The 14458-nt window shown below is 34.8% G+C and overlaps 1 protein-coding gene across 9 annotated transcripts in view; it reads right to left on the bottom strand.

Moving 5' to 3' along the window:
- The window catches only part of LOC116635109 (sodium channel protein type 1 subunit alpha), a 145393-nt gene that overhangs the window by 57637 nt on the left and 73298 nt on the right, over positions 1 to 14458 (bottom strand). For all 9 annotated transcript variants that reach the window (XM_032408876.1, XM_032408927.1, XM_032408885.1 and 6 more), the window contains 6 exons: positions 10609 to 10727; positions 8424 to 8513; positions 6684 to 6812; positions 4710 to 4801; positions 3548 to 3817; positions 240 to 303 (listed from right to left, as the gene is read on the bottom strand). In XM_032408876.1, coding sequence (XP_032264767.1) covers positions 240 to 303; positions 3548 to 3817; positions 4710 to 4801; positions 6684 to 6812; positions 8424 to 8513; positions 10609 to 10727 — 764 coding nt within the window. The remainder of the gene's footprint in view (positions 1 to 239; positions 304 to 3547; positions 3818 to 4709; positions 4802 to 6683; positions 6813 to 8423; positions 8514 to 10608; positions 10728 to 14458) is intronic.

Raw genomic sequence — 14458 nt, 5'->3', positions numbered from 1 at the left:
CATTTTAGCATACTCTAGCTCATTTTCCCTACAATGAAGCTTCTAGAGTTATCTTCTAGCTCACATATACTATCCTAAGGGACACAGCATTAAGGCAAAAGTATTATTCTTTGTCTTATGAAACATAAAAACTTGCCTAATCTTTAAATAATCCCTCACCTTAGAAGTAACCTTAATTATAGCAAATAAGTATTAATAAAGTATACACATACATAAGCACACACAAATTATTGGCTTACCCTGCATCAGAGCTATTTCCACATAGTAGTGCATCCAAAACACCCTCCAGAAAATAATGATATCCTGGTTAGAAAAAAGAAAGTCAAATGATGAGCATTTGCATTACAAATGCAATATAAAATTAGTGATAATCACAGGTGCTAGCAGAAAAATTTAAAAGATGTCAGTGTTTTTCCCACCAACCTTGTGAAAAATAAAAATTTCATGCTGTAAAAATAGATAAGCATGACAGCAATTCCTTTGTTCTTCCAAAGGGCCACACATTTGAAAATAAAGGGATTGTATTTTTTCTTTCTTCTGTATATTTAAACACTATTTATAAATGTTTAACAGTTAATTATAACTTACATTCTACCAACTTCCAGAATATATCATAGGCGGTTTATAGCAAAAGATGCATAAATCATGTCAACTACTAAAAGAAATGAAATGAAAAATACTAAATAATAAAGCTAAAATAATTACTAGAAGTGAATATTATATTGTCTCAAAGCTTTCTTTCTCTGACAAATTCCTTAGATTGTTTTAGTATCAAGTTGAAATGACACTTCTTTTGTGAATTGTTCCTTCATATTCTCTACTTCCTACCCACTAAAGAATGGCAAAATTAAGAACCTTTCTCCCTGTGTTACCAGAATAGGTAGCTACTTCCATTATTATTGTACTCATTGTCCTATATTGTAATTATTTGTTTACAAATATTGTTACTCCTTGAAAGAAAGTCTAATCATTAGTTACTTCTATATTACTATTGTTGGGGCTCAGCAGCCTTTCAATAAAGTTTATTGAATAAATAAGTAAAATGATGACAAAAAGAGAAATGTATCGAATTAAATCATCATTTTAAAAATTTAAGTTGACAATGTTACATTAGTTTCAGGTGTACAACATAATGATTCCACAAGTTTATACATTATGCTATGTTCACAAGTATAACTACATTCTGCCCTGACACATTGTTATTACAATATCATTGACATATTCCTAATGCTATGCCTTTTATTCCTGTGACTTATTCACTCTGTAACTGGAAGCCTGTGTCTCCCACTCCCTTTCACCCATTTTGGCCAACTTCCCACTCCCACCCCTCTAGCAACCATCAGTTTATTCTCTGTATTTACAGGTCTGAATCTGTTTTTTGTTTATTTATTCATTCATTATCATATTTTTTAGATTTCATTTATGAGTGAAATCAGATGGTATTTGTCTTCCTCCATCTGACTTATTTCACTGCCTAGTGAAATAATACCCTCTAATTCCACTATTGAGTATTTACCCAAAGAAAATGAAAACACTAATTTGAAAAGATATATGCATCCCTATGTTTATTGCAGCATTATTTGCAATAGCCAAGATATGGAAGCAACCTAAATGTCCATCAATAGAAGAATGGATAAGGAAGATGTGGTGTACACACACACACACACACACACACACACACGAAATATTACACAGCTATAAAAATGGATGAGATCATGCCATTTAAATAATCAAGTTTTTTGTTTTGTTTTTTTAAAGATTTTATTTATTTATTTGTTGGGGTGGGGGAGAGAGAGAGAGAGAGAGCGAGTGCACAAGTAGGGGGAGTGGCAGGCAGAAGGAGAAGCAGGCTTCTCTCTGAGCAGGGAGCCCGATGTGGAACTCGATCCCAGGACCTTGGTATCATGACCTGAGCCAAAGGCAGATGCTTAACAGACTGAGCCACTCAGGTATCCCTATATTCAAGTTTTAAGAAGAAAAATTTTTGGATTTTATAAAAAGAAATATTTTCTAGATGTTAAATTTTCAGAAAAATTTATTCGAAATTTATTCTATGCATAGTTTTATAGAGGATACAAAAATACATACATAATGGGAAATACTTCCACTGCTAATGTCTTTACTTCTTTGAACATAGACAAGAAAATTTAGATAGTATTTCTTAACTTTTCAATTAAAATGAAAGTGAAAGGAATATGAGAGTTTCTGGATGAATTTTTGATATCAGGTATTTATAAATGAAGTTTTATCCATTAAAGTCAATGATCTAGAAACTTAATCTGAAGAAAATACAACTTTCAGTCATAAAGTTTATCTTTAACTTTTTTTAAAGATTTTATTTATTTATTTGAGAGAGAGAGGCAAAGAGAGCACAAGAAGGGCAGAGGGAGAGGGAGAAGCAGGCTCCCCGCTGAGCAGAGAGCTGGACATGGGGCTCGATCCCAGGACCCTGGGACCATGACCCGAGCTGAAGGCACCTGCCTCATGGACTGAGCCACCCAGGCATCCCTATCTTTAATTTTAATAAATTTAATTTTCTATTACTTTCAAAGACAAACCATTTTATTTATATTTGCATTTGATTTAAAATAATATTTTCAACAGATGGAATATTGTTAGGCAAAATGATAAATACAAATTTATAGAGCTGAAAATGCCTCAGATATTTAGGATTTCTTTTACTTTGACTCTAAGAGAAATAGAGTCCAGCACATTTTCACTAGAAAGAACAAACCCTAAGTGACATCCTCATAGTCAGTTCCTTGATTTTAGATGAAGAGAGAAAAAAAATAGCAGATTTCAGGGAGTTGGTGACAGCAGTAGACTTATTGGCATCATATGAAGTGAATAAGGGACATTTCATGTATTGCTTTGACATGTATTTTTCTTAATCTAGAGATTTGCAACTATTTGCAAATTATTTGTTGGCATATCACTAATGTCATGAAAGAATTAATCGGTATCATCCAAGATATTTTCTAGATCTCCAACTATAAAAAGACACTGATTAGGTTTTTTTTTTTATTATATCATGACTTTAAGAATTATCCAACTACCAGTAATTTTTTATGACTAATCCTATTTGTTCTACACAACCAGTCACTAAGGTTTTTTCTTTGATTTTTTTTCCTAAGTATTACTCATTATCTGAAAATAATAAAGATACAAGCCCATCTAAAGACTAAGTTTTATATATTTAATACTTTTCTTTAAAAAAGACAGTCCCTTTCCCCATGAATTATGTTCTGTCTCTGCTTTTGAAACATTGCCACTGGCAAATACTAAAACTACATAAAAGAGAAAATTTTACTTACTTTCTTTGCAGCTGAATTTTTTAGCCTCCCATATAATGATACGACAGAAAATGGCATTTAGGAGTCAAAATTAGAACAGTTATCAGTAAAATAATTAAGTGTATATGCAAACCATTGACATGGTGATTAAGAGATCACAACCTATTATGCAATGATTTTGAGAAAATTTTCCATGCCTTGGTGGAAGGCAAATCAACAATGAAAAAATAAATTTACATAACAAAAATTCTTACTTGAATCTTGAACATATGATTTCCAGTCAAACTCAAAGTGAGTTTCATTGACAAGCGTGCCATTGTAATTCATAGTTACATTCCTCTCTATACTGTGTTCCTCCAGGGAAGCATTGGTGGGAGGCCATTGTACACATTTATTCCGGAGGTTGCCCATGAACAGCTGCAGCCCAATCAGGGCAAACACGCTCAGACAGAACACAGTCAGGATCATGACATCAGAAAGCTTCTTCACGGACTGGATCAGGGCCCCCACAATGGTCTTCAGGCCTTAAAGAAAGAAGGCTATGACTATGAAGACTTAGAAGGTCAGAAATAACAAAAGCCTCACACGATTTTCTTGAAAACATAGATTTCATGCATAAGTCTGAAAATAATTGTAATGCTAGTGGAAAAGCTACACTTCATGGTAGGCTAAAGTGCTAAGGGGATAAGCTCTAGAAACAATGATCCAAACAATGAAATGAAGATCATATCCCGTTATGTTGGGAGAAAATAATGGGAGGTTCACGGTCTTCATGAAGCCTATATTAAGAAAAGGCTCTTCTATTTCTCCTTTTTGCTAATGAAATTCACCCCCTACTTTCATTAGGGTCAGTTATCAGTTTTACAGCAAATTACCTGAATACATACTTTTAAATGCCTATTTATAAGTAGGAAAAGTTTTGCTATAATTCTGGAGGTGCTTTGGGGTATAACTACACCTCAAGATAATAAATCCTCTATGAAGACTAACGCTATTCTTCATTATCTTATTTCCTTTCTTTTAAAACAATATTAGGATTTACATTGTATATACATCATCATCAATACCTACAATGAACAAAAAATTACAAATTAGTACATTCAATAGGGACCAAATCCCTGGTACAACTGACATGGAGAAAAAGACAACAAAACATGGCATCTCTAAATACAAATCACACACAGACTGTATATTTCAGTATCTCATGAAAAACACTATTAAACTCCTACGCTGATAAAAAGTGGAAAAATATAAAAACTTATGTCCAAATAATAAGAATTATTTCCTATAAAGCACTCGATTTTGATTATGATTTTGATTACTTTATTATGATTCCTGATTTTCTGTAATGCTGCCAAGCAAAGAAACTGTCACTGAAAATCATGGGTCAGCCCCATTTTTTAACCTAGCTCTCACCTGGAATGACTGAAATTGTTTTCAGTGCTCGGAGAACTCTGAATGTTCTTAGTGCTGAGACATTGCCCAGGTCCACAAACTCTGTCACGTATCTGTAATAGGGAGTTCACACACAACACAATAACAGGATACAAAGAAAGAGCTGTAGGTACAAAGACCCTTGTGCTGCACACCAATCACTCCTTACCTGGAATTACAGAAATAGTTTTCAAAGCTCTCAAGACTGAAAGTTCGAAGAGCTGAAAAATTGCCTAAGCTTACAAATTCTGTTACATACCTGTAGAATTAAATCAGTTATTCAAGATTTAAGCAGGATTTATATTATTTTCTTGGGCCTTTTATAAAGACCTTCTTGGTGATTCTAAATGATAATTTTGTTTTCTTAACCTACATAATTTAAGATGTAAACTTCATAAAGTATATAATCCTGTTGCTATTTTGGCAAGCAATATAATCAACATCATGTGTAACTAAGGAGAATTGAGTAAATAGAAACTAATTCTTGGCTAGAGTTTGAGGGTTTCAGTTAGAAAAAAAAAAAAAGGTATGAAATCATCCAAGAGAAATTTAGGCAGGAAAAGGCAGATTGCCTTACTGACTATCTGTACATGTAAAGGTTTTTCTAGTGCAACTCCTAAGTGAAAGTTAGGCAAGGTAAGAACAAGATTTTTTGAGGGCTCAATGGTGTCCCTCCTATTACTGCTACTTTAGTCTCAAAAAACAATTGTCCCAATATGCTTTCTTTTGAACTGTGGCCAGAAGGAATGGGGAAGAATTGGCTTATCCTAACTAGTTATGGAACTAAGATGAGACAGGCAGCATTTGGAGCCCTGAGTATGTCAGCCCTACTTCTCCTCCTGTCTACCCCATTGTGCCTACAAGAGACCAAGAAAATCAGCTCCTGAAGGAACGGTGAGGGCAGGTGGACCACCTTCCTCCACACTAATTTCACCTACTCCTGAATGGCCTTCAATTACTTTTCTGAGTCTCTTCTTCCTTGGGGGAGTTTACCACTAGAAAAAAAAAAGGAGATGGATAGAAAAATTGTGCATATTACTGAGTGTATCTGGATGGGACATGAAGATAAGAAGGTTTATGTTGAGGGTAAAGAACGATACAAAAAGAATCACAGAGGGAAAGAAAAGAGGAAGAAAGAAATGGGATCAGGTGAGGAATAGGAAGAGACAGAGAATGTGTCTGCTCGTAAGTCTTAAAAATCAATTTGCTGATGAAATAATAATTTACTATATTAGATACATAATATATTAAGTACCTTATTTTTTCCTATTAGTTTTATCTGTCAGAAGGTTTTGATGCTCATAGATGCTTATTTTCCATTATTCTACCAAACTAATAAAAGAAGACAGAAAGAGGGGTGTCTGGGTGGCTCAGTCGATGAAGCATCCAACTCTTGATTTCCTCTCAGGTCATGATCCCAGGGTTGTGAGATGGAGCCATGAGTTAGGCTCTGTGTTCAGCGTGGGGTCTACTTGTCCCTCCCCCTCCCTCTGCTTGCGCTCTCTCCCTCTCTAAAAAAAATAAATAAATAAAATCTTAAAAAAAAAGAAGACAGAGAGAATACATAATATAGGTAAGGTCAATGAAAATTTGTGCAGCCAGCTGTTGTTTGTGGCTATAATTTCTTAAAGTCATTTTCATAGATGTATTATGAATACACCTGTGCTTTCATATTGTGTGCATGTGGGAGGCGGTTGTGTGTGTGTTGAACAAGTGGCAGGTATGAGGTTTGCTGACATGTTACATGTGGAAATTGTAACTTCAACCCTCTGCAGAGGTTGTATGCCAAAGTGAAATGCCACTTTGACCTCTGTTGTGCTAAATAAAATCAGGAGCTTAAATGTATAAATCACACCAAGGTATTTTTCAGTTAAAGCAAGCTTAGTTTTTAAAAACATAAGCATGCATAGAAAGCCAAACCGTATTCTATCTTACAATTTCAAAAAAGGCACTTACGCAAATGTAATGACAGTGAAGTCGAGCCAGTTCCACGGGTCCCGAAGGAAAGTAAAGTCTTCTAAACAGAAGCCCCTTGCAATAATTTTTATAAGTGATTCAAAAGTATATATTCCTGTGAAGGTGTACCTGGAGGCAAGTATCCAAAAAGAACTGATAAAGCAATAATTTTCTTTTATAGCATATCAATTTCTTATCACTCTTCCATTGGAATGGAGGAATATTAAAAAAGGAATCTAAGCAGGTTGATGTTATTTTCATGGACATAAAACATACGCCTAAATTTACCCCTAAGATATGAAGAGTTGTTTTTAAAGTGTCATAAAGGCAGAGTAATAAATACATGCTGTTTAAAGTCTACGTAGCTACTGTCTGAAATGTCTTGGTATTGACATAAATGAATAGAACCTCCTGAAAATTACCCAGTACGTTCACATGATGGATAATAATATTGCAGAGGCATAAAATGATTTTCCTTTAGAAAGTAAAAAGCTAATTTCAATCATGTTTTATGAATGAGAGAACACTGACAAGTTAGCAAGTATTGTGGTTTTCTCTTTCTACAAATAAGACAGTTAACTAACTTGGAAAAAGGATTTTGTTAACATTAAAATAGGATAATTCTAGGGTCATAAGAGGTGAAAATTTAACCTAGAATAAAATGTTGGGCTAATTCAGAAATTTAGATGTTTCCAAAGTTTTAACCTTCTACTCAGAAGTTAGAGATCAAAGTCACAGAAACCAGGGGGACTGAAGATGGATGGGCCTCACATGTTAACTTCAATACTTCAGGTATTCTTTGTATGTAAATTTTATGATTTCCTGTAGGATCTCTGCTTGTTTCTGATTGGCTCCAACCTGGAAGTGTCCAGGAAGGGAAAGGGCTCTTGGGAATGCCCTCGTGGTTGTTGTTTTCAGGGTCAGCAACCACAGGGCAAGAGCAGTTACAACCTGGGCAGGGTGAGCCTCCCCAGCACCACGTAACAGAAATCCAGCCTCTCTGCCCTCAGAGGTGACCCAGAGCAGAGCCGTCGGTGCAGTTAGTAATGCTTCCAGTTTCCAAACACACTACCGTTACTTTCACTTCAGTTAGTTTAGCCCTCAGTTTATTGAATTTTCAAGTTGTAAAATCCCAAATTTGGGGATTTTTTTTTTCACAGTGAATTTTTTGATGACAATGCTTGAAACTGACAGAGGCCTCACATGAAGTGGATGTGCTCGACGGCAATGAAAACTTGAAGAGGCTTAACACGGTCTTCTTACGGCCTGTGTAATAGCCCCTGATAAACTCTGAACTCACTGACTTCATCTGGAGTTTAACTGGAATCAAGATCTACCATATTGGTTCATTTCTGCCATTGTTTCCATCACATTTGCTTTGGCCGCTATAGATACTAAAGGAAAAACGGTGAGTGTCCAAGGGTGAGGGGATTCTGATCACCATCAAATATAGGTGAAGGACAGATATTAGATCTAATGCCAGCAGGCCCGAGGGCCAATGTCATTTGTCTTCCTGCTTTGTATGTGTGCTTAGAAATGGCTTTAATAAAAATACTCTTCCGTTTTGTTTGGAAAGTACACTGAGGCATAGTTTCAAAATCCTAAGTGCATAGATATAGATATACATGTCTATATGTCTCTATATCTATGTAGTTCTCTCTCTACACACACACACACACACACACACGCGCGCGCGTGCGCGCTCACATAGTAGGTGGTTTAAACATAAGTTGAACTTACTCTACATTCTTTGTCCAGTCGGGAGGGTTACTCATTGTCATAAACACACAATTTGTCAAAATAGTGCACATAATTAGCATGCTGAATAATGTAGGTAATTGTTAAGGAACACACAAAAGAAAATCCAAATCCGTGTACTATATTATATAAAACTAACATTGGAAGCTCAAACTGGAGTTTAGTCAGGACGCAGTGACTCATACACTTGTGGGCAATTATCTAATTTCTTTAAACTTCAGTTTTGTCATCTGTAAAATGTGGGCAGTAATATCACCCTCAGAGAGCAGTTGTATAGATGAAGTGAGATAATGTATGAGAAAGCTTTATTTGAGTATAAAGTGTTGCTTTTGATACTATTATTGAATCAATATCTTTACTTCCCAGAGAACTTTAGTGGGCAAACTGTGCAATCTGGAGTGGCACAGATTTTGAGCAGAGAAAACTGATTTGAACTAATCTGAATTTGAACTAATTCAGGTGACTAAAATAGTAAATTGGGAAGGAAGGCACATACATGCAATATTGTAATTTCTTAAATACATGCTATAGAATAAGTTTGATACACTAAAAAATATGTAGTCAAAGTACAGCATGGTGCTGAGTGTGGGATTGCTCTATTTTGACTGATTTGTTCAAGTGCAGCCATACTGAATGTGAGTAAAAGTGCAAATTCCAGAAGGCCAGGACTTAAAGTGATATGAATGTAATTAAAATTCAACATAAAAGTGATCTTGGGCAAGTCACTTGCCATGGAATCTTATGTCTCCACTGACTTTCCTACAGTGTAGCTAATCAAGTATAGACCTTGTCAGTTTGAAGTGCAGATTACATGTTAAAATGTGTAGGGTAGTTGGCGCAGGCCTAAATGTCAGTAGATACGATCCAAGTGTTAGCTCAAACAAATGACTAAACATAACAGAATTATGGAGCTGAAAGGAACCTTGACAAACACCTAGTCTAATCACTATATTTCAGAAATCAGAGAAATAAGACCTAAGCTCTAGAGAAATTAGATAACTTGGCTGAGGAGTAGAACACAAGTTTCCTGCCTTCATATCCAATATTCTTTCCACTACAGTTTACTGCCAAAACAAAAATTTTCCATAACTGAAAAGGAAGTTTTCATCAAATGACCACATGATGGCACTAGGAGTACAAACTAGGATAAGGTAACCTCCACGAATGTAAAAACCTTGAACATATAATTTTTATGTTTTGAATCTTTTAATATTAATAACATTATATTTATACCACTAAGGAATCACTTGCTATCAGGTTAAAAATAGAATGGCCTTTTCAGATTTAGAATCTTTTTAAAAAAAACAGGTAGTATGTGTTTATGAAAATTACAACAGTATTTTTATATTTATTATCACCAAAGCCATCAAATGAGACATAATCAGAAATAAAGTTTTTTTTTTGCCAATGCATATGAATAGATTAATTTAGTTGGAGTCCATTTTTAACACCAATGGAAATCTCAAAGTCAAATCTCTAAAGACCATTTGGAAATATAATCTCAGCTTCTTTCATTAACTTCCAGAGTCTTTACTAAGCAATCAGTTTTCCATGACAGAGTCATAATTCAATGACTTAAATTTGAAATTCAGCCAATATTGCAGTATTTCCTCATGGATTTCATTAGGAAAGTTCAAGAATTAACTAAGTATTGGCCAAAGCCCCCTGACATTCTCCCATAGAAAACATACTTAAAGGTTTATTCTAGGGTACACTAAAATGCTTTATATAATAGATACGTCTAAACTTGGCTCTGGAGATAGATTTCTCTGTTATTATATCATTATTCACTGCAAATTCTAGATCGTCACAAACTTTGTACAAAGATGGTAAGGATAAATATAGCCACCTAACACTAGATTTGTAAGACTCAATACATAAAAGTATTTTTTAGGAAGATATATATATCTATATATAAAATGTTAGAGTGATGTATAATATATATTTGAAAGATATATGTATATAATATTAAAGACTTTGTAAGCTTCAGTGATATCTATGTGACTAATGAACTGTAAGAATAAGGCTTATATGACAAAAGAAGATACAAAATGAGTGGTAAAAGCCATAGAGTATGGACATTTCCCAAGCCAATTTTATATTTAGCTACAAAGCACTTACAGATTTTACACACCAATAGTTAACATTGATCACTTGAAAAGGATATGAATGTACCAAAATCTTAATAGCTATTTTCCTAAGAGGATTGAAGGGAGTTAAAATGTACAGGGCAGAGGTGGCACTGAACCGGAAGATGGCCTTCCCTTTATTCAATACTATAAAAGTCTGTAAGATAGGAACACAACATAGAAGTATAAAAGTATAAACCATTTAAACTCTATTGCCTACTTCTGTTATTTGTCAGAATGAACTATTCCAATGTTGTGACTTCTAATGTGCACCATGCAGACAAGCTGTCACTGGATCTCTAACTAGAAAGGACATCCAAGGGTGTCACTTACCTTGTACCTGATACTTACCTGCAATTTTATCATACATAAGGTATTTAGCCAAGAGAATTTATTTATTGTCTTAATATTTTAAACATCTGAGTTAAGTGAGAATCTTAAATGGGTGCATATTTCATTTCATCCTAAGACTCTTAAGACACTACATTCCTTTTATAGTGATTTCAGCTTTCCCAATTCAAATATCTTGAAAATTAGTCCTGTAGAATGCAAAATCATTCAATAGAACTAACACATTTTTTGAAATTATTTTTTAACCCCTTATTCTTTAAAATAAATATCATCACTCCATGGGTAATAGGAAATAAAAACAGCCTCCATCAAACCCGCTCTTGAGTTAGAGGGACACAATCCAATAATTGATTTTTGGAAGCCAAGCTCCCTGGAGAGTATCTGTTGACCAGGAGTGCTAAATTCTGTATTGGGATTTCTGAGTTAGCTGACACATTGAATTCTAATCCCAATTGACTGCTTATCTCATGTAGTGCTTTTTTAGCACAGAGGAAAAGCTCAAAGCCCCCAAAGAACCTAGGATCCATGAATGCGAATGGAATCACATTCCAAAAATTAGATATATTTAAAAGCAATTAGCAGTGTGCAGACAAAAAATAAAGTAGCAACATACAGTAACATAAATAACATATAATGAACGATTCTGACTCTGTGTTTCTTAAGGCATTTACTAATAATCATGTAACATAAAATTTACCATCTTAACTGAATTCTGAATGTATAGTTTAGCATTGACTTTTTAAAAGAATGTATTGGATGGCTTATTATAGTGAAGTACCTTAGCATCTTTTGAATCTAATTAGTTCAATAAAAATTTCATTATCACAACTCCTCAGGATAATATTTACTGCACGAAGTCACTTCAATACCAAAGAAAAAGTTCAAAATTGGTAGTGGAGGAAAAAGGCTGAGAAATAGCATCGAGCTTGAAATAGGCTTCTCTTTAGAGCCCATGGCTATAGAAAACTCATGAAACATTTTAACGTATGAATAATCATGTATCTCAGAACAAATTTCAAAACAGCATTTTGACTGAATCAGAAAGGAGATTCTATATATGAAATATCACTTTAAGGATACATTTGTATAACTTTTCATACATTAAATGGTGGTCAGGTTTGTCACTTACCGCTTCATAAATAGTTATTAAACTCAAGTAACATTTATTGAGCTCCTATATGATAAGCTGTTAATATGTATGAGCATGGCAAACACCTGGAAAGTATCATGGAACTAGTTCAGGTCCAAATATTAATTTAATTAAACTTCAGTGCAAAAGATGGTTATGAACTGTTTAGCACAATATTTGCAAAGCTCTGTGCTACAGTTTACAGGGAAAACAAAGAGACATGACCCCAAGAATTTTATATACTAGTAAATGTTCAACTATGTCAGCCAGCAGAAGAAAATCTAGAAGGATAAGCGAAGGTTTACCTACATCAGAGCTGTCCAATAGAAATATTATGTGAATTACAAATCTGAGCCCATATGTGATTTTAAATATCCCAAGAGCCATGTTCTTATAAAGTAAAGAAGCAAGTGAAATTAATTTTAGTAATGTTTTCTTTGACCTACTATATCCATTATATTATCATTTCGTGAAATCAATATTAAAAGTTATTGAGGTGTTTTGCATCTTTTTTTTCTTTTCATAGCAATTCTGAGTCTTCGAAGTCTGGATTCACCACATGTAAAGTACCGTAGCCACACTTGGCTAATGTCTATTGCATTTGGCAACACAGACCTAGACGTACACCATGCATTGCACAGCGAGCTCCGACTCTCTTCAGCAAGTAAAATCAATTCTGATTTTAAAGGCAAACCAAGAAAAACAGGGAAACACCCCTCTTACTCGACAGTCTGACAATCTGGAGAGCAACATTAGGAAAATAGGAAGTATGATTTATTGGAACTCCTGTCGTTATTGAGAGTGCAGACTCTGGAGTCAGATGTCTGGCTCAAAGGTGACTCCGCAGCCTTCCAGCAGTGCGATTCTAGACAAGTTACTTCATTTTCCTGCAGCTCATTTGTCTCTTTTGAAAAATGGGAATACATATTCTTAGCTCATAAAGTTGCCGCGATTGCAGTTCAGTAGAGATTCTGATGTCTAGTATTGTGTATTTTTAGTAAATCCCTCAGGTGATTCTTCAATAGCAGAGCTGTGAACCCGTATCTGTTAATGGGCAACATTTAAAGTTGCCCAAATTGTCAGAGATTATGTTGTACACATGCATTAAAATCCTTCCCCTTGACCTAGCTGTATAGTCAGTAAGGAAACAATTATGTTAGAATAGTTTGGTAGAAATTGCTATTTATGAATCTGTGATTTTTGTCTCTGAGTTTTTAGAAAGTGATTTGTTTATAATTTTTTTTTTTTTTCCCAAGGTGGATGTTGAATTTAACAAGCCATAGTTTTCCAGTCTCTTTTTCTAAAGATGTCCACTATCTTAACTTTTCTTTTGATCTAGGGGCCATGTTCCTTACAGTAAATAGTTTCAGTTTAAGGCCCAATTTTATATTTATCTAAACGTTATCCAAAAATTACCAAAATAATAGGACTGCCTCTAAATTTAATGCATTTGCCTGCTCTTAAAGTAAACGCCCTGGCAAAAGTAATAGAGGAAGGTTAGCAATGATCATGAACAACAGAAAATATAGAATACATTCTTGGTTGATTAAATTTTTGCTTTAGCCTCAAAATTAAACAACTTTCAACTTGTACATACACTATGCTCCAAAAATATATTTGGAAATCAGTTGTTTGACGCTTGGAATATATTTTCCCACAGAAAGAATATATACATATACATACATATACACATAGACATATATATTTACATACCACTCAAAAGCCTCTGTAACTCTTAATGAAAAGGAATTCTGTATTAATAGTACTATGAAATCTAATCACCGTGTAGAAGAACTTGTGACTTGCAAATAGCAAAAGAATTCCAAGTTGGGCTGTCAGATGCACCTTTCCCCTTGATGTTGCCCTGGCATGTGAACAAGGGAAATTCCCTGGCACCATCTTCTGCCAGAAAGAGGATTCAACCTTTTCCTGGTTCTCAGCTGGTGGTTTGAGAAGAGCTTTAGAAGGGAGGGGCTGAACTGAGAGCCACGTGGCAGGAGGAGAGATGTTTCAGAAGTTCTGGATGTAAAGAACTTCATAGAAAGTCAAGAGATTTCATTAGTGCATATCTCTGGCAACATTCCTCATCCGGGCCAACTCCATGGCACCTAACACTTTTTTTTTTTTTTTTTTTTCTCCCCGCTGTGGGCATTCTAAAGGGTCTTACCTACTTCCCTTCCTATTTTGTGATAACCTGTGGATTCAGGCCAAAGATTTCCCTCCTTTTCTGGCTCACTGGGGAATGGAAAGCTTTCTCACAGGTTTACCACCTGATGACTGAAGGGAGCATGCAATATTTAAACATTATTTTTCTATCCTGGTCTTATCTATTTTTCCCTTTAGGCTAGAGATAAGCAGCCTAAGAACAACTTGCAGCACTTGCCTGCCTGTGGCGCACTCAAGCTTTA

This window comes from Phoca vitulina, unplaced genomic scaffold, assembly GCF_004348235.1.
Source record: "Phoca vitulina isolate PV1807 unplaced genomic scaffold, GSC_HSeal_1.0 scaffold1, whole genome shotgun sequence".
In the NCBI taxonomy this organism is placed as follows: Eukaryota; Metazoa; Chordata; class Mammalia; order Carnivora; family Phocidae; genus Phoca; species Phoca vitulina.
Note: the sequence above shows the minus strand (reverse complement) of the source record. Positions and strands in the feature narration are given on the sequence as shown.